We start from the raw sequence: 24298 nt of genomic DNA, 5'->3' as shown, positions 1-24298 counted from the left end.
TAAGCAAATAAAAATTGCTAATATTAAGTTAGGAAGCCCAAGCATAAGGAGGGAAAAAATATGAAGGCAGTAATCCAAGCTTGTAGATGACTACTGTATATACCTACTTCCAGCCATTTGTCTGTTCCCAGGTTGAGCTTTTAAATGGGCCCACGTAGTGTCGTTTGCTTTCCAATCTGTTTTGTTCACTCCACACACAATCTGTTCCATGTGTTTCCCTGTCATCTTGTATTTCTGCATTGTGGTAAGGGCTCCCACCAGGTGCCTGCCTTGTTCATTACAGCTTGTTCCTCATAGCCCTTTCAAGGGAGCTCCATTCGAATGCATAGGCAGAAGGAACCTGAGGCTCAGACCTGTGAAATAATCAGCTCCTAATTGCCCATCATCAGAAAGTGGCAAGACAACAGGTCGCCCAGCATCCAGACTCCCACTGAGTAATTCTTATCTCTTCCTCAGAAAGAACTGAGGGTCCTTCTGAAGAAACAACTTTGGGGTGGGTCGTGGGGCCAGAGAGAAAGGGGATGCCTACCATTCACTCCCTCTGAGGCTGCTCTGCTGGCTGAGCTTGGGATGGATGGGAGGAAGGGCCTGAACATGCAGGAAACAGGGAAGGCAGAGGAGGTGGTACAAAACACCCAGTAAATGGGGCATTTGCTGTGGGTTATTTAAAGTAAAATCGATTTGTGGATCTGTGCCATGTGCTGAAGCCAAGCAAACATTCATTAGAACAGAGGAGCACTGGGTGTTCATTTATCTCCTGTTTGCTGATGGGTGTTGGGGGGGGGTCTATTTAAAAAAATCCACAACATCCCATATTTAAATATGTTCCCAACCCGAAGGATTTTCAAATACCAGACATGTTGAGGCACAGATGACAAACCCTTGGAGGCAGTTGAAAGTACGGATGGAGGAGGAAGGTCCGGATGCAAAGAAACCATATGTTTGGGTATTATGGGTTGTCCAGAAGCAGCTCTTTAAATAAAAAAAAGAGTGGCTTCTTCTAAGAACATAAACCCCAAAAATATATACAGAGGAAGTCACACTTTGAGTACCCGAGCAGTGCCAAATATTGTCTTATATCTAGGAACCGAGCTGGGTGGTGGCTGGCACCTGAGAGGTAAAGCTGAGAAAGGAGCCCAGGTGAGATTAGCCCACTGGAATCAGGTGAAGTGTTTTGGTGGTGGTGGTGATGGTTGGTTTTGTGACCGTCCCTAAATTCTTTCATCGCTCCGAACTTGAGTTTCCTCGCTGATTGACGTATGCTTTGTGGGATGCCCATCTGGACTCTAAAGAGAGAGATGCAGATTTGAGAAATGGATGTCCCTTCCCCCCCACACCCCAAGAGTTAAGGGGTTGGGGTAGGATAGCACAATGGTACCATGATATGAAGAAATGGAATTCTGGTCCCCTGGTTGTAAGCTTCACACTATACCACAGGCTTTTCCCTCTAGGAAATGTCCATTATTATTATTATTATTACTATTATTAAGTGGTTGTACAAAGGAGTTGTCATTGCATAAATCAGCTTATAAGTACAATATAGCTTGATCCATGTCACCCCTTTCAACATTTTCCCCCATCCCTTCCCTACCTGCCCCTTCCCTCCCTTTTCTTAATTTCGTAGGATATACATTGGATTCTTATCTACATTCTCCTCCTCTTCTCCATTTGTCCATTTGACCCCCCACCCCAGCCCTTCGAGTTCCTACTTCCTTATTTTGATGAGCTTTTATTTTGGCTTTCTAAGGAATTACACTCTTTGAGATGGCCCTTCGGTCTACTGCCGTGTTTCAGGGAATTCATTTGTGTACACCCGCATACCATCCAACATATTAACTGACGAGGTTGTGAACTAAATCTAGCTTCCACATAGAAAGGAAAACACCCGTCCTTCTTTCTATTTCGGAATGCTAAACACCAGCCCACTCAAACAGCCCCTTCTGCATGAGCCTTCTCCAGCGCCTTCCTTCCCCACTTCTGATTTTTACTAAGCCCTTCATCATGGATTAACTGTGTCTGCCCACCCTAGCAGAACTGGGTAGTGGCTTCTGTGTGGGAGAACATCTCTACTATTAAATTGGCTTCCTTGGAAGGGAACCTCTTAGGTATTTCCCATCCGTATATAGTCACTCCTGTGAGCATTGTGTCAGTCGTGGAGCTTGATCTCAGGGTCTGGGTGCTGTTCTTAAGCTCTTTGGCTCAAGGCTAGCACTCCGCCACTTTGAGCCACAGCTCTACTTCTGGTTTTTGAATGGTTAATTGGAAGCAAGAGTCTCATAGGGACCTTTCTCCCCAGGGTGGCTTCAAACCACGATCTTCAGATCTCAGCCTCTTGAGTAGCTAGGATGACAGGTATGATAATTAATAATAGATATACTTATATAAACAGATACAATAACACAAAAATGAATTAATTCTCCAATTCATCAATTCACGCACCACTATTCCTTGATACCCTGGGACCACACGACACTCCCCTTCCCTATCCAGTGGGGAAATAATGGGGACAGTAGGTGGTTATTCTTTGAAACAGAACTCTGCGTGTTGTGCTAGGGTAATCCCCGGGCCCTCCTTGGAGCATGCGCAACTCCTCAGCTCCCCCTACTCCTGGGACTCAGCATCCGGGGCCCTTGCCAGCCGGAGTGCTGGGACACCGTGACCGACAGCTGGGGCAATGAGACTGCTCCAGCTCTGCCAGGGAAGTGCTGAGCGACTCTGCAGCTGGTGACCGGAGGAATGATTGGCAACAGGGCATGGTGGATGAAGTGACTTCATCAGTGGATTTGTTGTTGCATTGGGCCAAGAGCTAATTACCCTGCTCTAGGAACCTCGGGGCTCCACGCCCAGTAAGCCTCTTTCTGAAGATAGCTTAGCCATGAGGCCACGGAAAACATTTTTTTTCCCTTCCCAGTAATGTAGATAGAGGTGGGCTATCTGAGCCCATGCCTTCATGTTCCTATTTCCATCACTTGAAAAAAAATAGACATTTGAAGTAAATGACAAAAGCAAAGGGCTGCCCTCGCTGACCTCTAGAGCTGAGCTGAATGGAAGGTGCACAGGAGTTATCCCTTCTGTCCTTATCCTCGTGGGAACCACAGGACCTGCTTGGGAAATAAAGAGCAAGGTCCGGAGGTCCTGGACAGGAGGTGGCAGCAATCAAAAGTTGATTGCTGTGTAATAACTTTCCACTCCCTACTCAGACCCCAAATGTGTTCTTTCTAGAATGCCTCTGGTCTGCTTCTTGTCTCCCTGTGCCCTATACCGTTGTCCCTCAATCTGTTTGCAAACTCTATCCAGAAACAGTAATTCTGGGCCAAGCACTATGCCATCTATTCTATTTCTAGTCTCCTTAAAAAAGAAAATCTTCAGGGGTTGGGAATGTGGCTCGGTGGTAGAGTGCTTGCCTAGCATGAAGCCCTGGGTTCAATTCCTCAGCACCACACACACAGAAAAAGCCAAAAGTGGTGCTGTGACTCACATGGTAGAGTGCTAGCCTTGAGCACAAAGACGCTCAGGGACAGCACCTAGGCCCTGAGTTCAAGCTCCAGGACAAGACAGACAGACAGACAGACAGAGACAGAGACAGAGAGAGAGAGAGAGAGAGAGAGATTATATTGGTGACTTATTATGCAGCAATAGAAAACATACATAAACAGAAGTTCAATTCATTGATGATGTTGGTGCTCACACTGCTAACCAAAGGCTCTGCTATGCTTTAGGAGTGTCAGTGATGGCCAAGTTTCAACTCAATGTGTTAGCTTATGAGTACAATGGGTTTTGATCCATGCCACTCCTTCCTTCATTGTCTCCCCATCTCTCCCAACCCCACCCAGCCCCTCAATTTTCCTCATTCTATTTCAAACATATATATTAAATATTATGACTGTTTTTCCTCCCTTTCTCTATTCATTTATCTACCCTCCTTCCCTTTCCCTTGCTTCCCCCCCCACACACACACACTTCTAGTTCTAGGTTTCTGATGTTCGTTTTGTTAGACTGTAATTAGTGATTTAAAGGAGTCCCTCCATTGGAATGCTCCCCCTTCACATAGCATGCTTTAATTAATACGCTTACAAGCATATTCATATGACCTGCATATGCTTACCTGAATTCAATAATTCAATCTACCCGTCCACATAGGAGAGAAAACATGCATCCTTTTGTCCTAATTCTTAGAGTGAATTGTAGTCCTAGAGTGACTCTAAAAAGGTATGCAAGAATAACATGTGAGGTGAATCTCTGGAGCTTGGTTAGCTATTACAGCTCCAAGGCTGAATTGGTGAGCTCGCTGCTTGTGAAATGGGAGGTTTCAGTGTAAGTACTGCCACCTATTAAAAGATCTTAGCCTGAAGTTGTCAGAGCACATCTTACAAAGGGCTTGAAAATACCTTAGCTCTAGGGTGAGACTTCCTTCATCATTTGAGTGGAACATAAAGAGGAATGGGATGCAAATGAGTTGGTCACCGTGTGGTTCCATAGGAGTTGAGGTCATGTCTGTCCATCGTACCAAAACTCACCCCCATATAACGTGAACATCACTCTGTATTGTCTTAGGGAACCTAGAAATGTGTAAGTACCCTAGCGAAATCGGAGGGTGCATTGGCTAGTCATGTTTCTCTTCATCTGACACAAGGGTGTGTCTTTATAAGATGCAGAATGGATTTTAAGAAGTTCAAGGAAGATCTAACTCATTATCTCACCTATGATTGGTGTGTGTGTGTGTGTGTGTGTGTGTGTGTGTGCGTGTGCTGGGGCTTGCACTCGAGGCGTAGGCACTGTCCTAGCATTCTACCACTTGAGCCACAGCTCCACTTATGGCTTTTTGGTGGGTCATTGGAGATGAAGAGTATAATGGACTAATCTGCCAAACCTAGCTTCAAATCGCAGTCCTCAGATGGCAGGCTCCTGAAGAACTCAGATGAGAGGCACGGAGCCACCAACACCCAGTTTGTACTTGCCTTTCTTGTCTTTTTCTGTGGCAGTAGGATTGCAGGAGACTTCCCCTCCGTTCAGTATTGCCATTCCCTACAGTGGCTGGAATATAGCTATTATATTTCCAAAATAGTCTCCCTTCCCTTTCTCCTAAGCTGTAATTTTGCCACCTTTTCCACACAGAAATAATGAGACAGTGACCAACATTTCTGCACCAAGCAATGTGTACATATGCTTATTTTACATGGTGTAGGATTACATTTACATTCATATGTATATGAAGATATATGAATGTGTGTATATACCTTTAGATATATAAATATGTATTTGATAGATATATAATAGATATTTAGAATATATGTAGACATATATTTATAAATAGATATTTAGATCATTTAAAGATGTATATTTTAAATATCTAAATGTATATTGAGACTAGATAAATATAAATATACATAAGTATATATTTAGATAGATAAATATTTAGATGTACACATATATATGTTTGTATATATTGGTGTAGATATATACACACACATATATTTGTAGTGAAACTGTATTTGAAAGAACACTTGTGTAATGTCCGGGGTTTTCTCTAGTCATATACTGACACAAGCATCTCTGTTGCCATGTATCTTGATGTGTGTGTAAGGAGAGGGTGACTCCATACCTCTAGGCTTGGTCAGCCCTGAAGGGCCACGACCCCCACTCCCCATCCCCCGTCAGCGATCACGAAGGAACTCTCCAGTTCTCCTGACATTTCCACCCTCACGGCTTGCTGACAGAGGAGAAAGAGCGCCATGGACTTTGACAGCTCTGCTGACATAGCTGCGGCTGCCAGCTTACTTGATGTCCATGCCTCTGATGTCTCTCTTTTTTTCTTTCTTTTCTTCTGGCCTCCAGGTCCCTGTCTGGTCGCATCGTGGGTGGCGTCTGGTGGTTCTTCACCCTGATCATCATCTCCTCGTACACGGCCAATCTGGCCGCCTTCCTGACGGTGGAGAGGATGGTCTCCCCCATCGAAAGCGCAGAGGACCTGGCCAAGCAGACGGAGATCGCCTACGGGACCCTGGAAGCAGGATCCACCAAGGAGTTCTTCAGGGTAAAGATCATTTCTTGTCTGAAGGCTCTTTGCCCCTAAACCAGCACCACCGCTGTCACTAAAACTTTCCTTCTCGTTAAAAAGGATGACATGGGGCTGGGAGTGTGGCTTAGTGAGAGAGCTGCATGCCTACCATGCAGAAGGGCCCTGGGTTCGAATCCCCAGTCGGCACACAAATAAAAATCAAAATGTATGACATGATACTCAGGTGCCAGTAACTCACGCCTATAATCCTAGCTACTCAGAAGGCTGAGATCTGAGGACTGCAGTTCAAAGCCAACCCAGCCCAGGGAAGGAATATCTGTGAGACTCTTATCGTCAATGAACCACCAAAAAGCAGGAAATAGAGCTGTGGCTCAAATGGTAGAGTGCTATCCTTGAGTACAAAAGCTCAGGAACAGCACCCAGGCCCCTGAGTTCAAGCCCCAGGATCAACACCCAAAGTGGGGGAAAAAATTATATACAGCCAGAGTAACTGCTTCACTAAGAACAAGTCAGGTAAACTCAGAGAATTGCTCAACTTTCTACAGACGGCTAAGAAATCTGCTTTCTTTTCTACATTTTTATTAGCATCAACTAATTATACAAGTGGGGGAAGAGGTTCATTTTTCATAGATACCTTCATCAGGAAGTAGAGATTTGGCTCAAGTGGTAGAACTCAATCCTTGAACAACAACAACCAAAAAAAAAAAAAGCTAAGTAGTATATGAGGTCCTGAGTTCAAGTCCCAGTACCCCACACACACAATGCACCTTGATCAGATGCACCCCCTGCATCGCTCTCCTTCCATCTCCCCCCCCCTTTTCCCAAACCCATCTCAACAAGATCCATCTGTCGAAGCATCAAAACTCCTGCACTAATTTAGACCCCTGCCATACAGCAATCTGTTCCTTCTCTGAGGGCTGAGCAGGACATGAATTACAATCCTCTTCCGGCTCCCATGAGGACTCTAGAGACTAATTAGTGATCCATTTGGAACAATTTATGGATGAAGTGCAGATCTGATGATCTTTGTGTTGCCCTCTCCCTCCCAGCAGGATCTCAGTGACTGTGTGCTTGATGAATAAGACCATAATATATTGGAAAAATTACTGTAATAAGTAATAGATTAAACAGTGCCAAAGGAGAAGAGAGGGTGGGAGGGAAGGAGGGACCATCAAAGGGAGGAGGGAAAGAGGGGGAGAGACTATGCAGGAGACATGGAAATGTATTTGTCTTGAGCTGAAGACAATGAATACAGGCTGAGAAGCGGGGGGGGGGGGGGGGGGGGGGGGAAGGGGGGAGCTCTCTCCTATGCCACCAATTAGACCTCAGTACTCTTTTGTCCTATATGTTAACCCCTTCAGTGCCATTTTATGCATCTATAAGATGAAGAATAAATATATCTATCTCAGGTGCCGGTAGCTCACTCCTGTCATCCTAGCTACTCAGGGGGCTGAGATCTGAGGATCGTAGTTTAAAGCCAGCCTGGTCAGAAAAGTCCATGAAACTCTTATCTGTGATGAACCAGCAAAAAGCCAGAAAAGCAAGAGAGGCTCAAGTGGTAGAACGCAAGCCTTGAGCGAATTAAAAGAAAATGGCAAGCAAGACTGCAAAGCCCTGAGTTCAAGCCCCAGACTTCAAACCCAGTACTGGCCCAGTTCAAGGCCCAGTACTGGCCTTTAAAAAAAAAAAATTCATCTCCAAGAGTCTTAATAAGATTAACTGGGGGAAACAAAAACCATGTGAAAACAAATAGCAATGAGTGCAAGCTTCATTTTCCACTATGACTTCAAGGGAGTTCAAGCATTGGGAAACCAGTCAGGAGAAAGACGGAAGTTCCAGGCCCAGACCTGAAAACACGTCTGTCTGGCTTGAATAGGATGAGTAGCTCCTAGGAAAAGTGGGCAACTTGAACAACATGAGGAGAAGCTAGAAATCCCGTACCTTAAGCATGTGTATCTTGAGAGTTGATGTGAAGCTCAAAGGAGTCACTAGTTGTCCACAAAGCCACTCCAGTGTCCTAGATCTCAATGCCATTAGGGAAGTATGAAACGCATGTAACAGTCACATCTCTTGTCACACAGAGCTGTCTCGGTGCCCAAATGTCTCACCTACAACCAAACACAAAATAGGTATCTTCTTTTAGGTAAAAAACTGAGATCCAGTGTATTTATGATGCCCAGATTCTAGGTAGGTATCAAATCTGAGTTTCCTCATTCTATTGTCTGAGGAGTATTCTTAAAGAGATCGCTCCAAGCTGGGCACCAGGAGCTTACACCTGTAATCCCAGCTACTCACAAGGCAGAGATCTGAGGATCACAATTCATAGCCAGCCTGGGCAGGAAAGTCCATGAAACTCTTTATCTCGAGTGGATCACCACCAAGCTGGAAGTGGTGCTGTTCACTCGAGATATTTCCCCTTGCTCTGCTCCTAACAAGCTGCATGGCATTAGACAATAGAGCTACATCACAGACCTCGGTTTCTCTTTTTTATTTTTTGTGTTGAATCTCAGGGCGTTGGGGCTGTCCCTGAGGTATTTGTTTGTTTGTTTGTCTGTTTTTGTTTTGCCACTCGAGCTACAGCTCCACTTCCATTATTTTTGGTGGTTCATTGGAGAAACGAGTCTTACAAATTTTCCTTCCCAGGATGTCTGCAAACCTTGATCCTCAGATCTCAGCCTCCTGAGTAGCTGGGATGACAGGCGTGAGCCACTGGTACCTGGCCAGTTTCTTCACTTATAAAATACTGCTGTGTCCCATGAGTCCTTCTATCTCTGTGACACTGCCCTTCGATCTCACCTAGACATTTGTAGGTGGGGGAATATACCACCCCCCACAGGAAGAAGATGGAAATAGAGCGGCTAGAATGCTACCACCGCCATCTTCTAAAGAATCTGGCTTCCGGTCCCTATGGTAGCCCCAAACTAGACTCACTTCATCCTCCCCATCCAGTTTAATTAAGACGCGTGAAGGGCCAACGGGAGCTGCCAATGACAGGAGAGAGCCAGGGACAAATACCTCCAGTCTATTTCTAACAATTCCCTGCTGTTCGTGCTCCCTCTCCCATTCCTGGAGATTTGACTGTGCATGTGTGTTGGAGGCACAAGCGTGAGGCTGAAGGGATGTGTTCATTTTCTGCACACGGCTGCCCCAGGAACTCCACCACTCGGCCTTGTCCACCACCCAGATGCCTGCAGTGCCCATCTTGTCAGGTCGAATTGCATCTTGCAAATTTCCCTGCTGTGTGTTTTGTCGGGCTTTATGCCTGGAAGATCATCTGCAAATCTGGTCACAGCCGAATGTCTCCATTTCACGGTTTCCTGGGAGGGAATATTAAATACATTTGGGGCTGTGGGTATTTCTTAAAATCCCTCCTCCCTTTCTTTCTTTGTCTGTCTCGCACATTGACACTGTTGCTTGAATGATGTGCCTTCCTCTTAAAAAAAAAAAGTGCTAGAAAGACATAGAAAGAATCCAGCTAGCAAGGAAATTAAAGATTATTATGTCCCCCAGTGAGACTAAAGGAAGATAGTCTTAGGTGAGGAACCCAAAGAAGTAACACCTCTGAACATTTCAAATACTATTTATTGAAATGAATTCCAGGAAATGGAAACATGTTTGTTTGTTTTTTTCCCCCTGCTGTTGCTGGTGGTGGCAGTGTTTGGTTTTGCTTTTGCCTTATTTGTTTTTGTTTTGTTTTCTTTTGTTTCTTTTTTTTCTGTCTTTTGAGGGCATGGGAGGGTGCAGAAATGGAGAGAGGAAGGGTAAGAAAATGCATGATCTTCAGTAGACACTAGGTGGAAAATAAACTGCAACTTGTGGGCTGGGATAGGAGGGGGAAACTGGCAGGGGGGGAGGGGAAGCAAAGGAAAGGATGACATTGTCCAAAAAAACAGATGTACTCATTAGCTGATAAGACAGTAACCCCTTTGTACAACACTTTAATACTAACAATAAAATGTATTTTAAAAAAGTAAAAGATCCCCATGCCCAAATGGAGAGATTAAACCCTAGTGGGAAGGAATTTTTTCATAGAGGAAACCATGTCTTCTAAGCAGCACTTGAATTCCAACACAGAGCTACTAATTCTCAGCCCAATGCCCTCCTCAAATCATAAAGCATATTGCAAAATGAATGAGCTAGTTAGTTCACCTGAGGATGATATATGAAAAACTAGAACTCAGTGTACCACATGCCTCCCTGAAACTCTTAGTAGCTATTTCCAATATTTTATCCTTAAACTTGGAATTTTCTGAGTCCTAAATATCTCTTATCAATCAACTGGTTCACAAGATAATTGCATATCAGCATGTTCCCAATAAATGATGTTCATATCAAAGAAATATATCTGAGCCAGGCACTGGTGTCTCACACCTGAAATCCTAGTGAATCAGGAAGCTGAGATCTGAGGAACCCAGTTCAAAGCCAGCCTGAGCAAGAAAGTCCATGAGACTCTCATTTCTAATTAACCACCACAAAATAAAAAGCCAGAAGTAGAGCTGTGGACTCAAGTGGTAGAGCACTAGCCTTGAGCAAAGCTCAGGAACAGTGCCCAGGCCTAGAGTTCAAGCCCCAGGACCAGCACAAAAATATGAAAAAGAAACACACATGAACAGGAATAATATAGTGTATGTAGAATAAAATTTAACATTAAATGTGTCAACTTTTGGTAACCACTAAATTATATAGATTGTATGAAGCTGGTTGGAATTGCCTTTTTAAAAGATTAATAGCCCATTATACTGATTTACCACTTTCTATTTCAAAGGATTTTTTTTTCAAAAGCCACATTCTAGTATCCCCAACATACCTCTAAAAAAGGACTCCCGTAAGAAAGAGCTGCAGAGATGATACTAATCCTGGATCCTAAGTCATGGACCCTCATTAAGGACCTAGTGTACTCAAGGTACTCGGGGAGACTGGGAAGCACCCACTACCCAGTACCCCGTGGATTCCTACCCAGTTAGCATGAATTATCTTAGCTGTTCTGAGGCAACTCTTTGTGCTGGGCTGAGATACATTCCACAGGAGAATCAGCCTTTGGTAAGGTTGTTTTCTAGGGGGTTAGAACGGGAATCTTTAGATTTTCAAATGTCCATATGTGATACTGTGTACTCACTGAAGACAAAGACCGATTGCCCTGAACAGTAGCTCATCTCTAAATAGGTAAGGTGTACTCTAGTCCAGGAAATGAGAAAGGAAGTTGCTGGACCTGCCAATTAGAGTAAATAACCCAAACAAAATCCCAAAGGAAATAAGAACTGAGGTGAATTAGGAAGAAAAGAAGAATGTGGTTGATTTAGAGGCTTTTTTGTTTTTGGGTTTTTTTCGGGGGAGGGTTCATTTTGGGGTTTTGGTTTTTGTTTTGTTTTTTGGCAGTCATGGGCTTGAACTCAGGGCTGGGCTTTTTTGCACAAGGCAAGCACTCTACCACTTTGAGCCACAGCTCTACTTCTGGTTTTCTGGTGGTTCAATGGAGATAAGAGTCTCATGGACTTTCCTGCCTGGATGAGCTTTGAACTTTTTTTTTTTTTTTGGCCAGTCCTGGGCCTTGGACTCAGGGCCTGAGCACTGTCCCTGGCTTCTTCCAGCTCAAGGCTAGCACTCTGCCACCTGAGCCACAGCGCCCCTTCTGGCCGTTTTCCATATATGTGGTGCTGGGGAATCGAACGGAGAGCTTCATGTGTAGGAGGCAAGCGCTCTTGCCACTAGGCCATATTCCCAGCCCCCGAGCTTTGAACTTTGATCCTCAGATTGATCTCAGCCTCACAAGTAGTTAGGATTACAGATGTGAGCCCACAGTGCCTGGCTGATTGAGAGGTTTTTGAAACTATGAACAGATGACATATATTTGGCCCTAAGCTATTTGCTTTATCAGATAATAAATTGCATACTGAGGATGGATATCGCAATATGGAATGAGTGGAATTTGGCAGTCCATAAACCCTACAGCCTTACCTTCTAATAATGAAATTCAATTCCACCAGGACTCAGCCCTCAACATCTTTCGGGCAGTACAGATAGGGCCTGTTTCGATCATAAATAAGTTCTACAATGTCTTTAAAAGTCATACAGGGACCGAATTCCTTCACTCTTCCCCAACTTTAGAAGGAATATCATTACTCAGAAGTTATTAAAACAATTCTGAGCTTCCTTGGCTCGTTCTGTGTTTGCAAGGTATTTATCCTTGGGAACCTACTGGTACTAATTAGAGCCTCTTATTTTGCCATGGCTCCTAATTTCTTTCTTCCCGAGCTCATCTGGCTCATGAATGTGTGATCAAGCTGCCCTTTGCTCTTCATTCATAAGCGTATTCCCACCTCCATTCAAGCACAGCCAGCAACTTCATTCTGGCTTTGTTCCTATCCCCTCCCCTCCTCCCCACCCCCTGCCAGAGGTCGAAAATCGCCGTGTTCGAGAAGATGTGGACATATATGAAGTCAGCAGAACCATCCGTGTTTGTTCGGACCACGGAAGAGGGGATGATTCGAGTGCGGAAGTCCAAAGGCAAATACGCCTACCTGTTGGAATCCACCATGAATGAGTACATCGAGCAGCGAAAGCCCTGTGACACCATGAAAGTGGGAGGTAACTTGGATTCCAAAGGCTATGGCATTGCGACACCCAAGGGGTCCGCCTTGAGGTAAGTAGCCCAGATCTGCTGCCTTCCTACCTCCCCACCCCCTCTTCCCTTCCTAGCTCAGGACTGAAACAGCTGTGCCTTGTCACGTGGTCCCAACACACAAGGCCAGCTGTGAAGCCAACTCTTCTTCAAACACCAGTGGGCCTGGAAGATGGCAGCCACCTGAGATCTTCAGCCCTGAGGTTGGAAATGGAACCCCCCTGCCCCCAGGGGGGGAACCTCGGCTTGCTTGAGACTGTCACTGCCTTTTGTTCTTGCCCCATGCTTTGCCTTACCCCTCCCCCTCTGAGTGTGGTAAACCTTGTGCTTTGGTGGTGTGGTATGTTGTCCTTACCCCCCACACCCCTCTTTACCAGATACCCCTGCATCCATCTAGGCTATCCACAGACTCCTCCAGCAACTTAGATTCTTTGACAGGAGACGATGGTGTGTATACTATTTTGTTTCTGAAGAAACAGAAACACCTTGTCCAAAGGAGAAATCAAGTGGATTGAACCACAACACAGATCACTCAAACTGAAATCATAGCCGGGGAAGAGCACCAAATTCTTGGCAGCCATGCCCCCGACTGGTTGAAGGTTTGATGGGTCAGGGGGACGTCATTCGATCTAAAGAACGTAGCTGTCAAAAGTTAAGGAAGACACCGAGAGAGATGGACAGATCATATCTGACAACCCCAGGTGCTCAGCACAAGGTGACAACTCAGAAACAAAAACTGGGATTTTTGACTGACATGAATCTGCAAGCCAAGCATCCTACACTCAGATGCCTTTCAACCACACTAAGAGCCACCAACAGATGGTCCCAAATGCCCACTAACAGGTGGACACATACTGTGGCATGTACATTATCTCCTAGAATACCTCTACATCTCGACATAGGACCGTTATCCCAATTTTTACAGATGAAGAATAACAGGGGTAAGTTTGAGTGACCTGACCCAGTGGACACAGCTAATAAGGTAGGCTCCAGATCTCAAGGCTTGGCAGTCTGACTCAGAGCCCATGGGGATCATTGATTCTAAAGCTGCGCTGGGCTTTATGACCCATGGCGCCATGAAAGGCAGGAGACTCTCGTCTTCTGGGCCAAATGAACCCATCAACTCAGTGATATAAAGATGACTTTGAGAGCCTTGAGCCTCCACTCGCTATTCAGAAGGCAAAAGATGATAATAAACACTCTCCCTTTAAGAATCAGGCACTAAGCTGGGCATTAGTGGCTCAGGCCTGTCATCCTAGCTACTCAGGACACTGAGATCTAAGGATCCCAGTTCGAAGCCAGCCCAAATAGGAAAGCCCATGAGACTCTTATCTCTAGTTAATCACAGAGAAAGCCAAAAGTGGTACTGTGGCTCAAGTGGTAGAGCACTAGCCATGACCAAAAAGTTGCTCAGGGACAGTATCTAGGCCCTGACTTCAAGCCCCAGGACCAACAAAGAAAAAAGATAGCAGTATGCCTTCGAGTACTAGCAAGGGTTTTATGGTTTTATGGTTTCTTTCTTGCATAAAGCCTGAGAAGAATGTTCAACTCCATAGTAAAGAAACCTATTTTTTTTTCTTTTCGCTTACATCTCTGTAAAAGAGTTCACAAGCTTTTTATTGATTTTTGAGAATGAGAGAGCAAGAAATAGGGAGAGAGATATGAAAGGGAACGTGCTTCAATTACAGATCAGTGCTGGCTGATCTACAAGGCAAGATTACCCACCTGGCAGTCACGTGACCCTGCCCTCTCCCAGGGCTCACATGATTCCACCTGTTCACAGTGCTTTCTCTCCAGTAGCCCTGGAGTCATTATCATCCTTGACTATAAAAGCAGAAAAGCAAAAGCCCATCCTTTTCTCCCTCTCTATCTCTGGTTCTCTCTCACACATGCCAGGTTTCCATCATCATACACTCCCCGCCCCCCCACACCCAAAAGGGTGCCATTTCACCAACAATCATGGTGGACCGAATATCACAGGGCACAGTCCCTGCTCCGGCCATCTTACACAGATTGATTTTGTTCCAAAAGAAAACATTCCACAATGACAGAAGTAGGAGAGTAAGGAGAATGGTAGAGTAGGGTGTCCGTTTTCCTGGGGACCCTTTGTGAAGGGCTGCTAGAGGCTTCACAGTGAGGGATGGAGGAGATCCGTTGGTCTTTACTTGGTTTGGAATGGTGGTCACTACTTGTTAAAGATGATTCTACCCCCTCAGAAGGCTGAAAAGTATGCAGAAGTGAGTTGCTGCGGAGATGGGCATCATTAAAAGCTTCCCTTCTACTCCATAAGAGGCAAGACTTTGGAGTTTATTTGACTGGCAGATGTTTTCCAGGCTTGATACCTGAGCTTGCATTCAACAACAACAAAAGCAAACAATAACCAAAAAAAAAAAAGCAAAATACAAACACAAAACAACAACAACCACCACTCCACCAGACCTTTTCAGACAGTACTTTTCATCCCTTTCTCGAAGTAAAAGCCAGATCTCACCACATCTTGTGGGTCTTTTTGTTCCTTCTAGTCTGTTCCAAGTACTTCCAGGACCGACCATCCAGCTCTGCCTGAGAAGATCAAAAAAATAAAATAAACTGATATCTCAGGCTCAACGATTCCTCTAAAACTTGCCAGGTCTACTTGGCAGAAAGCAAGCCAGCGTCCCCACAGACCAATAAAAGACTCTGTTAGTGACAAAAAAAATGTTTTTTCTCTCTTCTGCTCTGGAAACAAATAGTCTAACGAAGAGAGGTGGTTCAATGCATAACTTTCCATTTGGACAGGTGGTGTTTCTCCGAAACAGATGCTGATTTTTGGCTGTCACTGCATGTGAAGAATTGGGTGAGGGTCTGAGTTATGTTTCAGAAACCCTTAGGTTGTAGCTAAAGACCTGTATAGCCAATGCCAATCACTAGGAAAAGGTAACTGGTAAATCCACTAATTATGATCTATTGGGCCTTTCATTGCCAGCCAACTGTATCTGCCAGTCTATCTCTTTTATTATGACAAATACTTTCTCTTTTTAGAGAAGATACATTCCAATTTCCCACTGAAGGGTATATGGCCCATTTTATTCCCTAAAATATCTGTTAATGGCTCTCCTTCATAATCCATCCACCAGGAGTTGTTTGGATTTACTGAGAGTTATACCCTAGCCAGGACATTGGCCAAAGTCTGGTCTTTAACTGGGACTCTGGTTACATGAATTCTTCTCTGGTCCCTGTGATCATGTTGTGTTTGTCTTCCCGTCATGATTTTTGTCCATGCCAAATGTATGGGCCAACGGGGCCAGAGTACAACCCACCTCAGTGGTTAGTGGGTACTCAGAAAGGACTAAGACAAGATCTCCTTCTGCATACCTTCCCCACACAAAGCATAGTGCACACCCTTGCAGACAGACGTGGGAGTGACATGACAGACAGAATAGACACAGGAAAGACAGAATCCAGTACGGTACATGAGCAGAGTCACAGAGAATGCCATAAGAAAACCAACCTGGGCACTGGTGGCCCATGCCTGTCATCCTAGCTACTCAAGAGGCTGAGATCTGAGGATCACAGTTCAAAGCCAGCTGGGGCCAGAAAAGTCTGTGAGATTCTTATCTCCAGTGAACCACCAGAAAACCAAATGTGGGGGTGGGAGCCCAAAGTGGTAAAGTACCAGCCTAGAGCTAAAAGAGCTCAGGGATAGCATTCAGGTCCCATAACCAACAAAAAGAAAGAAAAGACAAGGAAAATCAAACACTGAAAGGCAGAGCGTCAATGTTGTCTTGAGAGGCTTTGCCCAGGGTTTTCTTGGCCTTCGTCACTTAGAAGAAAAGTCTTCCAGAACCATGACAGATAGAAGAGTGGGAGAAGGAACAGAGTGTGGGAAATGCAGAGGTGATGAAACACAGGGCTTCTTCGCAGAACAAACAAGGGGTCCGTCTAGGCCAATTAGAGACTACATTCACAAGTAGATACCATTTGTGGTGACCACAGGAGTAAAGGATGTTCAATGCTGATGTGTTGTCGATTGGATGTCAGAAGAGGCCATCAACATCCATTCACAGTGTGGGATGCTGATGATCCTGGCTTTCATTAAGTACCTGGCAGTGTCTCTCCTGTGGATCAGAGAGAGGAGGGTCACAGGCACAGAGGTCATTTGAAGGGCATTGTCATCTTCTTCATAGGAGGTGATGGCTAGGGTCCAGGTTATTAGGGAGTAGGGATGGAAGGGAGGAACAGTAGTCTATGTCAACATCTTCACTTTGATGCTTAGGGGTTTGATCAAGAAGTCTGGGACATAAGCTTTGGCAGCTCTGTATGTGCTTGCTCAAGAGCTAACAAGAGAGCAAAAAATGCTGACGACCAGGACAGAAAGGGGAAAGAGAATGGGATTTGTGGCTCAAACAACAATTTTGCCACCTTAGTTTTACTTCTAGCTTTAAAAAAAAATGGTGGGAGGAGTGTAGGCTTTCTACTACTGTACACCTCTGAAGAAGCTGTCAACCAATTTTCCCTGCTTACTACTACATTGGATTTACCTTGCGTGTTTCTGCTTTTTTCTTTTTAAAATATAACATGGCCAGCCTGTCAGGCACCAGTAGCTCACACTTGTAATCCTAGCTGCTCAGAAAGCTGAGGTCTGAGGTTCTTGGTTCAAAGCCAGCTGTAGCAGAAAAGTCTGTGAGACTCTTATCTCCAATTACCCAGGAAAGCAGCCCCCAAAAAGCAAAAAGCTGGAGGTGAAGCTGGAATTCAAGTAGTATAGCATCAGCCTTGAGTGAAAAGCTTAAGGGATAGCTCCCAGGCCCTGAGTTCAAGACCCAGTACTGGGGAAGGAAGGGAGGGAGGGAGGGAGAGAGGAAGGGAGGCAGATGGGGGGAGGGAGGGAGGGACGGAGGGAGGGAGGAAAGAAAGGAAAGAAAGAGAGAAGAAAGGAAAGGAAGGAAGGAGAGAAGGAAAGAAGAGAAGAAAGAAAGGAAAGGAAGGTCAAAATTGATCATCAACAATTTACTCCACTGTCCACTGACTTTCCCATTTTTTTTCTTTTCACACATACAGATATAGAAACATATCAACTAAGAACTATTAGTCTGGACTGGCATTTGGCTGAAGGAAAAAAAAATTTAATCATCTCCCATCTTTAATGTGTTAGTGACCTATCTACAGAAGCTGATTTAAATGGCCTTTCTTAGACTCTAATCCCTGAAGTTTTCTCTAATGATAAGATTGTATAGGTTCAAGATGGGATCTAGAATTGCACCATTTGTGCAAGGTCACAAGGGACTCTGTTCTGGATAGACAGAAGTCTATTGGAGAAGAAGAAGGAGAAATATATAGATATAAGGAAGAAAGACACAGAAGTAGTCTGAAGAGACAGAGCAGAAAGAGGAGGAGAATGACCTCAATTTACATCTAAGGCCCATTACTACATCACCAATATTCATCCTTGCTAATTAAGAAGCTATAATTTTATAAGCCTATGTTTTCTTATTTGTAGAACTGGAATAAGAAGTGGAGCTGTGGCTCAAGTGGTAGAGTGCTAGCTAGCCTTGAGGGGGGAAAACAAAGCTCAGGGACAGCACCTAAGCCCCGAGTTCAAGCCCCAGGACCAGTACCATGAAAAGAATAATATAAGGGGCTGGAGGTATGGCCTTGCGGCAAGAGTGCTTGTCAAGTATACACGAGGCCCTGGGTTCAATTCCCCAGCACCACATATACAGAAAACGGCCAGAGGTGGCGCTGTGGCTCAAGTGGCAGAGTGCTAGCCTTGAGCAAAAAGAAGCCAGGGACAGTGCTCAGGCCCTGAGTCCAAGGCCCAGGACTGGCCAAAAAAAAAAAAAAAAGAAAAAGAAAAAAGAAAAGAATAATATAAAACCTGGAATAATAGTGATTCTGAGCTGGGCACTCATGGGCACTCATACCTGTATTCCTATGCTACTCTTGTGCCTGAGATCTAAGAATCACAGTTCAAAGCCAGCCCCTGTAGTCAAATCCAGGAGACTCTAATCTCCAATTAACCAGCAAAAAGCTAGAAGTGGAGTTGTGGCTCAAGGGATAGAGCATCAGCCTTGAGTTAAAAAGCCAAGGAAGAGCATGAAGTCCTTGAGTTCAACTCCCAGTATCCACACAAAATAATAATAACAGCAACAACAACAGTAATAATAATACTTCTATAAAGTTACTTGGACAACATCTGATAAGTGACATAAAGTTCCTGTCACAGAGGGCACCCACTAATGTTCATTGTCTACCCAATAGACCTTCTGAGCCAAATAATATTTCTCTTTTTTTCCTTGGCAAAAACCAAAGGTGTTCATCAGGAGTCCATAAGCCTCACCCCCCCCCATCCCCCGACCCCCTGCACACATCAGCCATTTAAACATAAAGCGTCTCACGCTGAGAACAACTCATAATCCTCTCCCACCAAGTACATGCTGAAAATATAAAATAAAATACTAATATTCTTCACTCCCCCCCCCCACCTCCATTCCTATCTCTCCCAAGTAGCCACCCCTCATCTCATCATGTCATACTGGTTCTGGGTAGATACAGTACAGCCCAGGGAAATGATTGTCCCTTTCAATTGGCCCATGCTTCCTGATGAGTAGCTAGGGATGCTTGTTGTTATGGTAACCTCTCAAACTCTGTGACCCGGGTCAGGCCTGATCAGAAACAACAGCCCTGTGAGCAGAGAGGATGGTTTCACCACCTTCCTCAGAAGAGCTGGAGAGAAAGGAAGGGAGGGAGGGAGGGAGGGAGGAAGGGAGGGAGGGAGGGAGGGGGAGAACGAAAGAAGAGAGGAAGGCAGGGAAGGGATGGGCGCACTTGTGTGATGGCGCACATGTGTTTACAGTGGCTCATGTTGCCAAAGGAGGGCCGAGTTGATCCAGAACTTTCTCCAGTCAGGATGCATGGTGTATTATGGATAGCTTGACAACTGGTACGGTAGTCCAGTGCCAAAATCCGGGCAGAGTAGTTGGCAAGGGATGGACTTAGCATTCCAGAGGTGGTGATGGCAAGATTTGTGGTTAACCTTTATCCATCACTGGCCATTCCAGACACTTCTAAAGTGCATGTGACCTTATGTAAACAGTGCACAGACATCTCTCTCTCTCACACAGAGAGAGAGAGAGAGAGAGAGAACATTAGACCCAGTCAACCAGGATGTAAATTGGCCAGTTGAGATCAGGGAAGTAGCTTGCTGTCTGTACTGCCTCCAACTCCCTAGGAAATCCTCGTCTCCATGCTGCACCTCAGGCATATTGGCTTATGAATCTACTCCAGATTCAGAGCCATCCCAGTGGTAGATGTTTTGCCCGAATGGGACAAACGTTGAATCCAAGACCTAGATTGAACCCAAACACCCCCAAATGATTTTCCTGCTTTCCAAAACTCAATGTGCTTTTTTCATTTCTTTCCATAAAGAAAAGAATGCTGGATAGCTCAATGCCTATAATCCTAGCTACTCAGGAGACTGAGATCTGAGGACCATGGTTCAATGCCAGCCTTGGTAGAAAAGTTTGACCAGCAAAAAAAAAAGCAGAAGTGGAGGTATGGCTCAAGTAGTAGAGAGCCCACCTTAAAAAAAGTTCAGAGTATGAGGCCCTGAGTTCAAGACCTAGTACCATTACACATACACACGTGCACGCACGCACACACACACACACACACACACACACACGTATTAAACCAGGCATTGGTTGTCCATGCCTATAATCCTAAAGACTCAAGTGGCTGAAAACTGAGGATCATGGTTCAAAGCCACCCATACTTATCCTATCTCCAATTAACCACCAAAAACCCAAGAGCGACACTGTGGCTCAGTATGGTAGACTTCTAGCCTTGAGCAAAAAGTGCTCAGGGGCAGTGTCCAGGCCCAGAGTTTAAGCCCCACTACAGAGAAATAATAGATGGATAGATAGATAGATGATGGATGGATTGGTCAATAGTATTGGGGGGAGCTGATTATACTGAAGGGGTAAACTGAGGGGAGATTTACACTTACCTCCATTTCCCAGCAATGCCTTCGGTGTCTTGTGGATGTTTAAGCCTCCATCCTCCCTTCATCTTAATGTGCAGACACAATGATTGCCTTTTCACATGCTAGGAACCCAAGGATTTAGAGAAAAGGTACCTTTCTCTGATGCTTATAGTGATTTGAGCTGAGGCACAACCCACAACTCTGAAACCTTCCTTTTTTTTCTATGCCCTCACCACTGTGCTAACATACATCACTGCCTCTGCCCATTTGAACACATCCTCCTCAAAGCATGCGAGGAATCTGTCAGAACGTGAGACATCCGGTAGCCTCTCTGGACCGAGCTAGTTCCTCTGGAGTGCCACCGTGATGATGTGTTTTGCAGGATTCTAGTGAAACCACACAGGCAAATGTGCATTTACTCTTGTGATAGCTCCAATTTTAGCATGCCTGGCTGAGAACGCATCAACAGCCAAGCAGAGAGAGAGATAGAGAGAGAGAGGAGGAAAGTGGTGAGCATGGGGTAGTGAGGATGGTTCTGGAGAGAGGAACAATACAGGAAATGAAGAGCCTTTCCCTAGGCAAGGACAGAAGTGAGAAGGCTGTGATTTGCCAAAGAAAGCACTGCTCTCGCCTGCTGATGTACAAATTGTATGTTGCTTTCTTTTAAGAGGCCTCTTCTGTCAATAACAGCTCTTTTTAAATTTTTTTAACCCTCTCTCATCAGTGACTTTATTTCAGATGCAGCTAAGTTTGGGGCGGGGGTTGGGGGGGTACAGGGGAAGGTGGCTTTTATGGGAAAGAAGCTGCCAGAGAATACAAAGGTAAACCGAGTGCAAGAAGGATTTGTTACTCATTCACGTTGTTTCTAGGGCTTGTGGATTTGGAAACAAATCAGTGTGCTTTGATACTGGTCTGTCCTGAGTTCAAACCTGGCCTCTCATATTCACAACCCTGGCAACCTTGGGAAAGTAACAAGCAACATTTCAGGCCACCATGTCTGCCAGCAAAAAAAAAATGTCTTTGGCAAGTTCCTTACCTCCCTCAGCTTTCATAGAAGGCAGAAACAGGAAAGAACGCTAGCATGTATTTATTTCAATATTTGTTAAGTGATCCAAAAAGGTGCTAGAGATTACTTAGCACACTACCTGGGACACAGGACAGTGACTAAGAAATGTTAACAATCACTTTTTAGCATCTCCGAAGCTTTGTTTTCTTCTCCTCTTCCAAGGGAGATCCTGTTCTAAGGTTTATAAATTTGCCTTAGGAATTAAATGAATCATTCATGAACTCTATATCAGAGTTCAGCACAAGGGAATTGTTTATTTCACCTGGACCTTGTGCATACGTGGTAAGCACTCTTGGTGCTATGTCCCTCGCTGTAAAAGTGAGCAGTTCTTGAATCGAAATTCCTTTCTTCATCACTTCTACTCTTCCATTCTGCTCATTGCTAACCATCTATTCTATCCATCTATTCTATTCAACGCCCAAATTAGGGATGATTGATTACTTTCTCTGAGACAATACACTCAACATTTCATGAAATGAGATGGAAACTTCAAGACAGTTGTTCAAACATGTGGCTTGAGTTCCTTGTACACACAACGCACCAAAGAGTGTGTCTTAATAGCCACCCATAATTCATCCATAAGCCCAAAGGCAGGAAAGTCCAGACAAAACCTTCACCATGGCTAGGTGCCAGTAGCTCATGCCTGTAATCCTAGCTACTCAGAAGGCTGAGATCTGAGGATCACAGTTTGAAGCCAGCCTGGGCAGGAAAGTCCATGAAACTTTTATCTACAATTAATCACAGGAAAAGCTGAAAGTGGAGCTGTGGCTCAAATGGTAGAGCACTAGCCTTAAGCCAAAACGAAGCTCTGGAACAACTCCCAGGTCCAGAGTTCAAGCTCCAGGACCAAAAACAAAACAAAACAAAAAACTATCCTCAGCAAACAAAGCAATGTTGTGTCCTGGGATACATCTGCAGAATTCCCAGACAAAAGAAAACCAGTGCAAGCATTGCCAAACATAATCTCAGTCATGTTCTTCGGTCCCATAAAAATGAACTTATTTCTTTGGAGAAATGTTTGCCTAGGAGCTGGGAATGTGGCTTAGTGGTAGAGTGCTTGCCCAGCATGCACAAAGCCCTGGGTTCAATTCCTCAGCACCATATGCACAGAAAAAGGTAGAAGTGGTGCTAGCCTTGAGCAAAAGAAGCTCAGGGACAGTGCCCAGGCCCTGAGTTCAACCCCTCAGACAGACAGAAAGAAAGAAAGAAAGAGAGAGAGAAAGAGAGAGACAGAAAGAGAGAAAGACAGAAAGAGAGAAAGACAGAAAGAGAGAAAGAGAGAGAGAAAGAAAGAAAAGAAAGAAAGAAAGAAAGAAAGAAAGAAAGAAAGAAAGAAAGAAAGAAAGAAAGAAAGAAAGAAAGGAAGGAAGGAAGGAAGGAAGAAGGGAGGGAGGGAGGGAAGGAAGGAAGGAACGAAGGAACGAAGGAACGAAGGAAGGAAGGAAGGAAGGAACGAAGGAAGGAAGGAAGGAAGGAAGGAAGGAAGGAAGGAAGGAAGGAAGGAAGGGAAGGAAGGAGAGATTTGTCCAGGCAAATCCATAACACTAGTCAAAAGCAGTCTTTTGCAACCTAAAACCACTATGAATTTTCCCCATCCCTATAATGCTCCTCTTGCTGCCTTCGTCCTCAAGGAGGAAGAAGAAATTTCCAGACATAGTCCAGTGAATACAGAAGCCAACTGTCCTAAAGAATCTCAGAATTTAGCAGGCCAGAAAGCCCTAATGACTACTTGTCACATAGCCTGTCCCCCGGCCAGCTTCTGCATATGTGGGATCTTTATAAACACATTACCAAGTCATTTGCTGCTTCTGCTCTGTCTAATTCATGCAAAGTGGGAAAATAGTGGCCTAACTATAGACACCATACAACACGATTAAACCAACTGACATCCAATCCGGTGTCTACTTGGCAGTTACAGTCAACATCCTAAAGGTAGCAGGCAGAAATGTATGACCATGATGGTATTAATTCTGTCGACATTTCAATGATCTGAATTTCAGCATGCTACATTAAGTACTCTTCAAGAGAGCAATGATGAGTACATTTTGACTTTGGCATTGGCAGGATTATCATTATCTAGTACAAGGAACATAAGGCCACATGTTCCCAGGAGCCAGGTAAAGAAAATGAGTGAAGGGGGAAATGTAGCATGGTTCAAGTGGTAGAGTGCCAATCTGAGCCAAAACACTAAGCAAGAGCACAAGGCCCTGAGTTCAAGCCCCAGTACTAGCACACCGCGCGCACGTGCGCGCACACACACGAACAATGGTAATTATTATTCATTAGTTTTTTTAAATTGGAGATAAAAAAGAAAATGAGTGAATGGGACCAGAGGTCCTGTGTGGTTTTTTCATCATTTATAAAGTTATGAGTACAAACAATAACTCCAAGAAACAGGATGGCAGAGCAATCACTAGGATAAATAATAATTGCAATTACCATTTACTGGACATTTTGTTCATATGCATTCTATGACTTAGGTAATACTCACAAGAATGAAACAGATGCTACTAAAAATTCTCACTTTATAGCCAGGTGTTGATGGCTCAACACTTGTAATCTTCACTACTCAGGAAGCTGAGATCTGAGGATCATGGTTCAAAGCCAGCCTGGGTAGAAAAGTCTGTGAGA

General features: G+C 44.6%; 1 protein-coding gene across 4 annotated transcripts in view; it reads left to right on the top strand.

The window, feature by feature from the left end:
* The window catches only part of Gria1 (glutamate ionotropic receptor AMPA type subunit 1), a 254230-nt gene that overhangs the window by 204223 nt on the left and 25709 nt on the right, over positions 1–24298 (top strand). For all 4 annotated transcript variants that reach the window (XM_048334202.1, XM_048334201.1, XM_048334199.1 and 1 more), the window contains 2 exons: positions 5836–6034; positions 12412–12659. In XM_048334202.1, coding sequence (XP_048190159.1) covers positions 5836–6034; positions 12412–12659 — 447 coding nt within the window. The remainder of the gene's footprint in view (positions 1–5835; positions 6035–12411; positions 12660–24298) is intronic.

The sequence above is a fragment of the Perognathus longimembris genome, chromosome 25 (assembly GCF_023159225.1).
Source record: "Perognathus longimembris pacificus isolate PPM17 chromosome 25, ASM2315922v1, whole genome shotgun sequence".
Lineage (NCBI taxonomy): Eukaryota > Metazoa > Chordata > Mammalia > Rodentia > Heteromyidae > Perognathus > Perognathus longimembris.
Note: the sequence above shows the minus strand (reverse complement) of the source record. Positions and strands in the feature narration are given on the sequence as shown.